Raw genomic sequence first — 13,427 nt, 5'->3', positions numbered from 1 at the left:
CCTGACGGGGATTCGAACCCACGTCCTTCCGGGCGAACCGAGCACGCCTTTACCGCCTCGGCCAGGCAGCCCCTATTTAGGATGCAATACCATAAATATTTACTGTGCAGGAACTTACAACTTCTTTAAAAGCTTTATAACAGTTCCATTATCATCATCATCATCTGTTTACCCTCCAGGGTCGGCTTTTCCCTCGGACACAGCGAGGGATCCCACCTCTACCGCCTCAACGGCAGTGTCCTGGAGCTTCAGACTCTTGGTCGGGGATACAACTGGGGAGAATGACCAGTACCTCGCCCAGGCGGCCTCACCTGCTATGCTGAACAGGGGCCTTGTGGAGGGATGGGAAGATTGGAAGGGATAGGCAAGAAAGCGGCCGTGGCCTTATGTTAGGTACCATCCCGGCATTCGCCTGGAGGAGAAGTGGTAAACCACGGAAAACCACTTCCAGGATGGCTGAGGTGGGAATCGAACCTACCTCTACTCAGTTGACCTCCCGAGGCTGAGTGGACCCCGTTCCAGCCCTCATACCACTTTTCAAATTTCGTGGCAGAGCCGGGAATCGAACCCGGGCCTCCGTGGGTGGCAGCTAATCACGCTAACCACTACACCACAGAGGCGGACACAGTTCCATTATATTAAGAGAAATCAAAATTAGTCATTATGTATTGAACAAGGAAACATCAGTTTGATAGCATATGATAAATAGGCTGCTTGTTATAAGAGCTGCCATAAATTATTTCATAGTGTTTCATATAAGGGGAGCCTGCAAACATGCTTTGTCTATCGTGACATTAACAGCTTAAAAATAAACCTGTGATCGCAGACTTGGCAACATGTGTGATAGAAACAATGTTCATTGCAGTCCTGTATTTTGTGAGAGTTTCCAAGCCACAACGCGTACTGTGGGTGGTGTGGTAATGGAAACAGTGCTGTGGGAACCAGAAGGTAACGAATTAGTTGGTTCGAACGAGTCGTGTATCGGGTAAGTATTTCTTTCGTTCTCTTCCGCACGAAATTCAGCGCAGAATTTAGCCAAAAGAGACCTAATTTTGTAAGTAGAGAGTTAGTAGTCACACGATACGAAACCAATCCACCATATCCACAATTTTACGTGGAATTCAAATTAAAAACTTGACTTTTTCGATGCCGAAATGACGTGTAGAGTGATTGAGATTTGAATAACAACCTCCATGGACACTCGCTTGTTACACATTGATTAATAAATGAATTGTCTGCTTGTGTTGGAATATGTAACTTCAAAAGCTTTCCAGTCTGTCGAACACACTATCAAACACTCCATGGCTAAATGGTTAGCGCGCTGGCCTTTGGTCACAGGGGTACAGGGTTCAATTCCCGGCAGGGTCGGATATTTTAACCATCATTGGTTAATTTCGCTGGCAATGGGGCTGGGTGTATGTGTCGTCTTCATCATCATTTCATCCTCATCACGACGCGCAGGTCGCCTACGGGAGTTAAATCAAAAGACCTGCACCTGGCGAGCCGAACATGCCCTCGGACACTCCCGGCACTAAAAGCCATACGCCATTTCATTTCCTTTTACAAGCACCGACCGCCATTCGAGCCACGACCATCTTTGTGAGAAGCCAGGCGTACTCAATAATCACGCCCGCCACGCCGTTTCTAACCTACAAGGCTTAAAGTAAATATTATTTCATCCAAGATTATTAGGAAGGTAATTATCTAATTTAAACGTATGTGTATTCAATTGATAACATGTAGGAAATTAGTGAAAATTTCACGTGCTTTTTTAATTAATATTTTTAAAAGCATGGGTAACTTTGGACAGTTTTCCGAGGGTATTACACAGCACGTTCTACGAATGTTACAACACTGAATATCCAAACAAATTAAAAAGCCATTATTTTATATTGCCATAGCCTGTAACTTTGCTGATGATGGGTGTCACTTACGAAGTCCATATTACATCAGCAACGTTTAGCCTTACGATCAGTCATCTTCATTCCATCCTTGTGTCTATGAATTCCTTTGGTGAGCCCATACTTCTAAATTGATTCTCATAAAAGTAGAAAAACTGTTGTGTCTTCTGTGGGGGGATATTTTGTATCCATAAGAGGAAGAAACGTTAATGTGTGTAGATTGCCACACGGAACGAGGCTAGAAATAGTTCCACACTCGCCTGTGCCAACAGTATCGTCAACCACATTATAGGCTAACATATGTGACTGTATTTTGTATCACTTTTTTTCTCTACACTTAAAGTCTTTCTCAAGCTACAGGATATTTCCTTCTTCTCCCGCTGTCCACACACATTGTCTTTGAGCTTTAAGATCTCGTGCTTTGGATTACCACATAAAACTATAAATTATACCGAGCGAGTTGGTTAACCGGTAGATTAGTGTAACTATAAGGTAGGCTCAAACTCCACCACCGATAGCTCTGAAGATGGCGTTCCACAGTTATAGCACATGAAAAGCATTCTGAATAAAGCCTTTAACAAAATTCAGCTAAGAAACAGCACTTGTCTGGTGTTTATTTACTAAAAAGCAATCTACTTTTTCTTCCTTCCCCACCGCTTTTCCCACAACCTGTCGATGTCGTAGGCGCAATCTGTGACTCACGTATGACCTTGGTCCAGTTTTACGACTGAATGCCCTTCCTCACGCTAACCCTTTGTGAGAAAAGTATTCAGCCATTACATGTTTGTGTAGTATGCTGTCTAAATGAAGAGGTGTGTATTAAGACAAGCACAAACATCCAGTCCTCTAGCCAGAGAAATTTACCAGACATGGCTGATATCTCCCGAACGGTCAGGAATTGAAACCGAGGCCCTCTGAACCGAAGGACTCTACGCTGACCATTCAGCTAAGAAACCGGACTCAAACTAAAATTAAGTGGATGTTCAAAATTGTGCATTGAACAACGCAGTGGAATTCTGAAAATACAGTATATAAAACACATTGAAGTACGCAATCAGAATACGAAATCGATACCTGTTAACTACTTGCGAGATACAGGACAAGAACCTACAGATATCAACACAAACATGGAAATTCTTCACATCTGTACACACTTTAAAATAGTATGAAATATAGCGTATAAACTCGCTCTGACTTGAAACCGTCCGGTTCCTTCGCTGAATGGTCATCATTGAGGCCTTTGGTTAGAGGCTCAGGGCTTTGATTCCCGATCGGGTCAGGGATTTGAATAGTGTCCAATTAATTCCTCTGATGAGGGTATTAGGTGTTTTCGTTTGTCTCAATACACTGCTTTTCGTATATATAAAACACACCGTACTACCAACCACTATAGAAACACGCGATAGTGACTACGTCTCTCCACAGTATGCTGGTGTCAGGAACGGCGTCCGGTCGTAAAACAGGGCCAAGTTCATGTGTGTGGGGGTCGGCAACCGCGACCCCACCAAGGCATGTGAAAAGCGGAAGAATAAGATCCTATCTTCAAACCATCATATTTTCAATGACATGGACAAAATTCCCTGCACTACTCGACCACATCACACAAACTAACTTCACTCTTGGCAATGGACACAACGCTTCAAGTATTCCTATACCGAGAGTCGGTTGGTAATTTGTTTTCTAAAAAAATGCACGCACGTGTTGGCAATTTCTTGTTTACTTCTGCCACGATGTTCTAATTCCCCACCGAGGAAAGAAGTCTAGAAGTTGGAATTATTTAAAAAACATACGCCAGTCGACTTAATAGGACAGGAGGTCTCAGTTCTGACAGAGTTGCGACGGGAACAATCTAGAGATTACCGATGCATAGCATGTATTTGATGTTTGAATCATAACAGAATATTTGTTGTTTGTTTTGCTAATGGTTTCACGTCGTACTGGCACATAGAAGGTTTATGGTGACACGGGGGATGAGATGGTGCTTGGATTGGTAAGTTAGCGGCCGTGGACTTAGTTAAAGTACAGTCCCAGCATTTTGTGTGAATATGAGAAACCGTAGAAAACATCTTCAGGGTTGCTGACGGTCGGATTCGAAGCCACCATCTCCCGATGCAAACCACGCGGCCAGATCGCTCGGTAAACTCTTCTTCTTCCCCAGTCTCTGAAGACGACGGAATCGAGAGAGAATAATCATGCATTGTAAATTCTAATGACGCTTAGACTTTATTACTTTACAGAAATAACGCCGCAGTTATAGTATATTCTTTCACAGTCAATTACCGACTATATTATACAGTAGTAATAAATGATACACCAGTGGAAAATGAAAAGTGAACACCCGAAGATCCCTCAAGTTGTGATTAGCAGTCACTAAGGTAATAGGTACATCAGAGATCATCACCCCTTAAAAACAAGATGGAGCCAGTATTGTCATTATAATTGCTAAAGTCGGTTAGGAACCATTTGTCTCTGATAGCTCGAAGCTCCATGAAAGTAAAGTTCTCTTTATTACTAGAAGGCAATATTGTGTGATTATAACTAGATTTCCATGAACAGTAGCAGTCATAACACTCTGCTACCGTCTACCTATACTGAGCCTCCAGTTGACCGCAGAAAATACAGGATGTTCAAAAAGTGACACAACCTTATCGGAAAATGAGTAAGTTACAAAGTTGTTGCAGGTGGCCTCCATTATGAGATCTACATAACTCAATACGACGTTGCGTGCTCTTAAACACATATTGTACCGAGCTCGATAGCTGCAGTCGCTTAAGTGCGGCCAGTATCCAGTATTCGGGAGATAGTAGGTTCGAACCCCACTGTCGGCAGCCCTGAAAATGGTTTTCCGCGGTTTCCCATTTTCACACCAGGCAAATGCTGGGGCTGTACCTTAATTAGGGCCACGGCCGCTTCCTTCACACTCCTAGCGCTTTCCTGCCCCATCGTCGCCATAAGACCTATCTGTGTCGGTGCGACGTAAAGCAACTAGCAAAAAAAACATATTGTAACGTTTTTTGAGGAATAATGTGAACACATCGCTCAATTTCTCTCTGCAGTTAGAGAATAGTGTGACTTTGTAAGCGATATCCTTAAGGTGTCCCCACAAGTAAAAAAACAGGTGGGGATAAATCAGGAGACCGAGGGAGCCACAACCCCTTCGAAATCACTTGCCCATGAAAATACTGATCCAAGAAAGTCATGGTGTTGTAGGTTGTATGAGCCGTAATAATGTCCTGCTGAAACCACGTGTTCTGCAGCTGGTCTTCAGATATAGTCAAGGTTAGTGTATAAGAGGTTGCCCAGAACAGGAGTTTGTGCGTTCGGAGGGCTTCGGCTACGCTCGGTTATGACGTCAGTCAGTTACCCGCCGGCAAGGTTAGTAACCTTCACCGCCAGTCTCGCTAAAAGTCTGTATAGTAATACAGTATGTGAGTATGTGACTTCCCCTTTCGGAGAACAATCATTGAACGAGAAATGCAACCATGCAAGCTAAGGGCGCCAATCTTTAAGTTGATGACTTAAAGATAAAAATTTATAATCAAGCTTGGACGGACTCTTATCACAGGGGTGATTAGTGCACTAATCATTAAGCAGGAGAATTAGAAATCAAAAGGCTAATTAAGGCAGATTGATTAAAGTGAACTAGAAAAATACTATTTATTATATTGAATATAAATGACGACGGTTTAACGAGAACTGAATTTAAAATAGGAAATGAATTTAACAAAAAGTTGAATGACTCTACTTCGCGAAAACTTGCAATATTTTTAACTCGCTTGCTCACCATGTAGTCTTGTTCTGCTGGTCCTTGGAAAGCTTCCATCCTTGTAGCTGGAACATCACCGGTCGTCTTTGAGATATCTTCATCTGCAGCTAAGTACCATTCCTGCCTTGCTAAGTGCACCGACCACTAATTGGAAGATGGCTTCGACACTAACACTCCCTATTATGCTCTATCCCATATATTGGAGATGAGCCCTAAGTCATAGTTAGAAAAACCTCCTTGGGTTATGTGGAGAGGATCCTTCCAACTTTACTGAACATGTGCCCTGAAGTTTCATTTCTATCTAGTTTAATACTACCTATTGTCTTAGACTGGTACAAACCGGTCTAGTAGCCGAGCTGTACGTACTTCCTGATGAGAGTGGCTATACACCCCTCATTCAGAAATTCCTAAGTACCACGTCGTGGTAACGAAGTAATTAATGTAGAAGTGATAAACTATCACACTAGTCCACTATGGTACAACAACCATAAGACAAGTTATCAGACCTGAAGCGAAATACAAGATAGAAGAATAATCAAGAAGATCAAGAAGATGATGCCAAGAGCTCCAACACGCCCTTTTATAACCTTTTCTGGCTCTAATTACAGGTCGCTACACGTGGTCCAATCAGTTGACACGTCTCTCCCCATTCCAGATATTAGAGTTGATGGGTCCCAACCATGATATCAACTGTTCTTCTATTAGCCCTTTCACTCAGTATCATTGGCAACATGACGCTCCTTTGAAAATATAGGCGGTGATCAGTTTGAATTATTATGGTCGAAATACATTAGCTGTCGTTACAACGCTTGAACACGTGCTCGCTTTTCCCAGAATTTGATGTCTAAATTTGTCCTTCCTTCTTCCTCAGTGATGTGGCAAGATAGAGGAAATCTACTGCAAGTTAAATTTAAACGAATGTCGCAAGAATCTAAGTGAATATTAGGATATTCAGCCCTCGTTTACAAGTCGTAATTACAAAGTAATGAAATGATAGTGAGCAAATGATCAACCATGAATTATAATACAATTACATACCAAGATAAATATCATGACGTTAAATTCCTGAATTAATCACACATAATAAAATTAACATAATTACACTGTGACGTCTGGAACGTTACAAGTAGTGTGCGATTTTATTTAATATGTGCAAGTGAGTTACAGTTTTGATTTTATAGTTTGATTGTGCTTTCTATGACTAGTCCTTGTGGTGAACAACTGCTTTCTTATGCCAGTGTTATTTTGTGTTTGACTGGAATTGATTTGGTTCGGGTTGCATATAAACATACCTGGTATGAGGTGTTCGGTTGCTGTGTGCAATAACAGCTGGATTAAAACCAGGAAAGATCCCAAAAAAACTGAAATTAGAGACAGCAGAAAGAAAATTGCATCAAAGCCGTGTATCTATAAGTAATTTGCGTACGGAGTTAATTAAATGTAGGAGGTTAAAAAATTATGTTCACAGCATCCATACAAAAGTGGCGAACGATATGAAAGGAATTTTTACTGAAAATCAAATAAAGATGCTCACAAACCAGCAAAAACGCGTTAATTGGACTGATGAAGACATATCGGCGGCTTTCATTTCAAGGTATCTAGAGAAGAAAACTTACATTTATCTGAGACAAAAACTGCATTACCCTCTACCTGGAATTTCAACGCTGGAAAAATGGACTTCAAAAATTGACATGCGAAACAGAAGTGGAATCCTGGAAGATATTCTGATTATGATGAAGATTGCTGATGTTTCCTATAAAGATCACGAGAAAATTTCAGTCCTCCAGTTTGACGAAATGCGCGTTAAAAGTGTTTTCGAATATGACCCCTGAACAAGGGCGCCCATACCCGGGGGCAAGGTGAGGTCGCGGCCCCCTCTAGCTCTCAGGGAAAGGCAAAAATCTAGTGTAGTCACACGTGTTTTCCTTTCAAGAAAATGATTTAAAAGTCATTATTACGTAAAAGCGGTAGTACCGTTCACTACCAACAGGCAGCGGATACCGTGGGTTATTCTACCGCAGAATACAAATCGCCATTTATCTTCCAAAATATTAAAATTACTACGTACCCCCAGGTCTGGGCCCCCCTCTAGAAACTGTTGTATGGGCGCCCATGCCCCTGAAGGATGAAATTATAGGTCCCAATTCACAATTGCAAGCTGTGATGGTGAGAGGACTGTTCAAGAATTGGAAGCAAGTAATTTACGCCGATTTCTATAAAAAGATGACAAAAAAGGTAGTTTGCCCCTACTTGCCAGAGTCCTGCAGAGCGGCTCAACCCATGCGCTGCTTCGGTAATAAACGGCAATGGGCTTTCCAAATCTCGAACATACGAAGCCCGTGACGTTATCGCACGGGCCGATCTGGGCCAACGCTATGTCATTCGTACGCGGTGAGCCAAGGACAGCGCTGTGGTAGTTGTATGGGCTGACTGCTTCAATGTGTACAGTGTACTGCGTGCAGCGGAGTGCATTGCATTACGGTCGAGTGGAGCCGATCAAATTTGCTGTGGTTTTCAGTTTGACTTCTCCGTCTATCCTGTTATCGGAAACGAATGTGGACCGTAGCTCCTAAAGAAATGAAATCGTGGCAAAAATCGTGAATTAAAAAAAGAAGCAACAAACGAACTAAAAACCGCACTATACAAGGCTTCAAAACCGGATCCTAAACTTAAAAGTCGTTTTTGGTTGGTATTGAAGCCTGCAGTTGACAGTGATGGGAAAGACTTAATTTTGTGTGCTGTACGATCTGCGGTGAACTTTATGTACACACTAGCAGTTACTCGCGGCTTCTCGCGTGGATTTCGTAATTTGTTAAATGTAATCGTTCCTCGGTACTGTACTAAGAAACTATCTGAAAATCCCTGAAGTATAAAACTTCATTGAAAAATTGAGTTTCATTTACCCCAGAAACTCTTTGTAAACCAAGTTTGTGGTATTGCCTTTTGGGGCTGAGATGACCATGCGACATAGAACTGTACACGTGAGAACGTCTTCTCTCAAGTAAAAAATAAAAATAAAGAAGGTTTTTTATTTTTAAAGGAGATTAAAAATACATATTTCCACATCTGTAACATCTTCAGGTTTTGAGATATAAGTGAAAATGAAAACCTACAACCTGTTTTCCAGTCTTTGACCGGGTCAGGGATGTAATGAATGAGCCATATATAGGCTATTAGTACGATGGGGTCGCCACTCCCAAAGTGATATATTAATGACTGATAGATGCTATGAAATGAGAATGGAGAGAGTTGCTGGAATGAAAGATGACAGGGAAAACCGGAGTACCCGGAGAAAAACCTGTCCCGCCTCCGCTTTGCCCAGCACAAATCTCACATGGAATGACCGGGATTTGAACCACGGTATCCAGCGGTGAGAGGCCGACGCGCTGCCGTCTGAGCCACGGAGGCTCTTTGAGATAAGTATCAGCATAAAAAGAATTCAACCCCTTTATCAGCCCTTCCTCCACCCCCACCTACGTGGATTTTCCGAAAACAAAAAGAGAGACATGTCTCTTTACTTTACGACTGTAACATGTTAAGTTTTTGAGATATATTGTAGATATGCTCAGGGATTATGCGAACAAATTTTGGTTGACAGCTATGGCCAAACGTACATGCATAATCGCACTGCTGTAGAATCTTGGACCGGGCGAGATGGCCGTGCGGCTAGGGGCGCGCGGCTGTGAGCTTGCGTCCGGGAGATAGTGGGTTCGAGTCCCACTGTCGGCAGCCCTGAAGATGGTTTTCCATGGTTTCCCATTTTCACACCAGGCAGATGCTGGGGCTGTATCTTAATTAAGGCCACGGCCGCTTCCTTCCAACTCCTAGCCCTTTGCTATCCCATCGTCGCCTTAGGACATATCTGTGTCGGTGCGACGTAAAGCTACTAGCAAAAAAAATCCTGGAGCTGGCGTTGCCATGGTTACGGCAGTTAATTTTCTTATCCGATTCCGAGAGCAGGAGTAGTGTGGTGCCAATATCTCCATAACGGTCGGTTTTAGGGCCTTAAAACATGGTTTTCGGGTCCGTAGGGGTTACCGAGATTTATTCTTTGGGTTAAGGGGCTTAAAATGAGCTTAGTCTCGTCCTTGCACGACAAGTTCGATATTTCGCCTATATTAGCCTATTATTTTTATATCTCCCCCGTCGCTCCCCCCCCTCGAATTGTTTTGAAAGTAAAATACAGCCCATGTCCCCCATGGATAATGTATATTTACATTAGTAAAAGGACTTTTAGAATCGGTCCATTAGTTTCTGAGATGAAAAATGAAATGTCGTATGGCTTTTAGTGCCGGGATATCCCAGGACGGGTTCGGCTCGCCAGGTGCAGGTCTTTCTATTTGACGCCTGTAGGCGACCTGCACGTCGTGATGAGGACGAAATGATGATGAAGACAACACATACACCCAGCCCCCGTGCCATTGGAATTAACCAATTAAGGTTAAAATCCCCGACCCGGCCGGGAATCAAACCCGGGACCTTCTGAACCGAAGGCCAGTATGCTGACCGTTCAGCCAACGAGTAGTTTCTGAGATTACCCTCCAGATATACACAAACTAACAACATTCGCGCTCTCTCTTTATTATATTAGTATACATTAAAGGAGTCGGACTGATTTTGTCTTTTTATGATTAGATAATAAACTTACGATGAACGAAGTGTACTTGAATGACGGGCATTCTAATGTTTCCGTGTCATCAGACTTCACGACTATGCCACAACCTGCCAAAGAAATGAAGTTTTCTTCGTGGACTGACGTTCATGATGCTCCTATTCCAACAGATGAGCTGGAAAGATATTTAAAGCAAAATTGTGGAATGAACGAAGATAGATATAGCGTCCTATTGGAGAACAAATGGACAAAATTATCCAAAATTTCACCAGATCGCTAAGAAAGTAATATGTATGCAAGCATCAAGTTCAGCTTCAGAGAGACATTTCAGTTCAACGGGCTTCATTCCCAACGCACGACGCTCTCTTCTACAACCAGAAAACGCTGATGCTCTTCTTTTCATTCACAGTAATTCCATTCCACCACATTAACAATGACCAATAAACTACGCACACTAAGTAAAAGGTATGTTCAGGTTTGTTTTTGTTGTTGGCATATTGCACGTCATTTATGTTTATATTTTATTTTGAGGTAAACGCGAATGAAGTCCTATGAATATGCTCCGTGTTATTTAGATTCATTTTCAGTTAACTTGATGTCAATTGCAAACGAATATTAGTTTATGATAAAGTTTCTGTATGTTTTCAATTATTATTGTGATTATTATAATTATTATTATTATTATTATTATTATTGTTATTATTATTATTATTATTATTATTATTATTATTATTGTCATCATCATCATCATCTGTTTACCCTCCAGGTTCGGGTTTTCCCGCGGACTCAGCGAGGGATCCCACCTCTACCGCCTCAAGGGCAGTGTCCTGGAGCTTCAGACTCTTGGTCGTGGGATACAACTGGGGAGAATGACCAGTACCTCGCCCAGGCGGCCTCACCTGCTATGCTGAACAGGGGCCTTGCGGGGGATGGGGAAGATTGGAAGGGATAGACAAGGAAGAGGGAAGGAAGCGGCCGTGGCCTTAAGTTAGGTACCACCCCGGCATTTGCCTGGAGGAGAAGTGGAAAACCACGGAAAACCACTTCCAGGATGGCTGAGGTGGGAATCGAACCCACCTCTACTCAGTTGACCTCCCGAGGCTGAGTGGACCCCGTTCCAGCCCTCGTACCACTTTTCAAATTTCGTGGCAGAGCCGGGAATCGAACCCGGACCTCCGGGGGTGGCAGCTAATCACGCTAACCACTACACCACAGAGGCGGCATTATTATTGTTATTATTATTATTATTATTATTATTATTATTATTATTACAGTGCAGGAGAAATCTCTACCGTTTAATTTCAAAATGTGATTAGCCTACTTTAAAATATGTTATTAGTGAGCGGAAATTCGTAGAGTGAATGATCCGAATAGTAGTGTGACGTGAACATTTCGTTGTGCACGGCGCACATGATATTGTGGAGAAGTACTCATGGTTATTCTACTGAGCCCGCCCAGTGCGGTGGACTGAGGTGTGCTGTATGAGACCAGTGCTATGGGCAAGTACGCTGCCGCGTCAGAAGAGAACGGCACTGCACGGGCTGGGCTGCCGGAGCCCGTGGGTTAGAAGTACTGCGCGGTGGGCCTGGCTGCAGGACTCTGTTACTTGCACCATATGATATGAACCTGCGTGTAATTGGAATTACGGAAGTGTAAAGTGTTGAATGTGAGGAGAGGAACGTTATGGACGACACAAACACCCAGTCCCCAGGCCAGGGATGTTAATCATTTACAATTAAAAACCCCTGACCCGTCCGGGAATCGAACCCGGGGACGCCGGGCGACAGGCGGACGCGTTTCCCCCTACACCGCGGGGCCGGACTGACAAAAGACATACTAAACAATCTGGTTTCTCATCACAAATGCTGGGCAAGTGCGGATTAACGTGTCGTGAGTTAGAATATACTCCTACTGAAAGCTGTTTTGAAGACGGCAAATATGGTACTGTTCTAACATTTGACGGTGAAACTGACACTGAAGTGGAGGTCGAGGGTTTGAGTTACATTGCAGGTTGGATGGCTAAGAACCACGAAAGCACTCAGCCATACTTAAGTTCACAAACAGACATAGGAGGAACATACGGCAGTACGGATTGTTCGGGGTCCTGGGTTCGAAGTCTGTCATACGATGGTCTTACAGAGTCGACAGCTGAGTGGTCCCAAACTGTACGATATATGGAGAAACGTTTCTGTTCTTATCACTGAGTTACAATACGAAGAGGGTTGGGAGCAATACAGAACCTAGTTTGTTTAACATGCGCAAGTGATCCTAATCTAAGTAGTGATCTGGTAGCCACATTTCTGAAAATGAGGACATATGCTCCTATGACATTTTTAAACATACTTGAAGAAAAAGGAAAAAGTGGAAGCAAACGTGCCAACGTTATGGAGATGAAAGTCAAGAAGATAAAGGAAATAAACTTACCAGTTGAAGTAAGATTCAATTTATCATAATATAACTGTTTGTTCCTTCTTTTGTTCGCTTGTTTGATTATTGGTCATATTTAATGCTCACTTCTGTTTAACTCAGATTACTGTATTGGATTTCAGTAGCGTAGTGTGGCCACTAAAATCCTATTAGCGATAACCACGGTCTTGTGACACGATTAGCTCTCGTATTGTACATTATTGTGTTCGTTATCTATTATTTACGAGGTCAGTTTGAGCAGGTATAGGGGACACATGAGCTAATAATTGTTTGGTTATAACATATTGCAATCACTAAATTCCTTAGGAAAGTGCTCCCACGATCGGAGAGCTGGTATCTGCGTGATGTTACGCTCGAATAGCCAGTGACCGTAAGGCAGCCGTTGTGGTTATAGGCTATACTAACATTGAGGTTGTGATTGTACATATATCACACCCTCGCACTATATGTAGAAGTGAGAGATATTATGGTCAGTATTCGATTTATTATTATTATTATTATTATTATTATTATTATTATTAGAGTCAGTATTTCAGATGTATATTTTGTCATTATTATTTGTAAGCTGGGAGGTCTCCATATATGTAGTATGAGTAATTTGTTTTGTACAACTGCTGGGAAAACATTGCTTTAATAACTCTGGTAATTTGGATGAGTCATGTGTCTACCCCCAATGTTTGATGAGATGTACTTGTTGTCGTCAGGAAGTTCTATGAATCAT

General features: G+C 42.5%; 1 protein-coding gene across 1 annotated transcript in view; it reads left to right on the top strand.

Annotated features, from left to right (window-relative positions):
• The first annotated feature begins 888 nt into the window (after positions 1–888).
• Positions 889–13,427, top strand: part of stac (C2 and C2B_Munc13-like domain-containing protein staccato) — a 338,745-nt gene continuing 326,206 nt past the window's right edge. The window contains exon 1 of the mRNA XM_067140968.2: positions 889–985. Within this exon, the coding sequence (XP_066997069.2) occupies positions 921–985 (65 nt within the window). The 5' untranslated portion in view covers positions 889–920. The remainder of the gene's footprint in view (positions 986–13,427) is intronic.

The sequence above is a fragment of the Anabrus simplex genome, chromosome 2, assembly GCF_040414725.1.
Source record: "Anabrus simplex isolate iqAnaSimp1 chromosome 2, ASM4041472v1, whole genome shotgun sequence".
Classification (NCBI taxonomy): Eukaryota; Metazoa; Arthropoda; class Insecta; order Orthoptera; family Tettigoniidae; genus Anabrus; species Anabrus simplex.
Note: the sequence above shows the minus strand (reverse complement) of the source record. Positions and strands in the feature narration are given on the sequence as shown.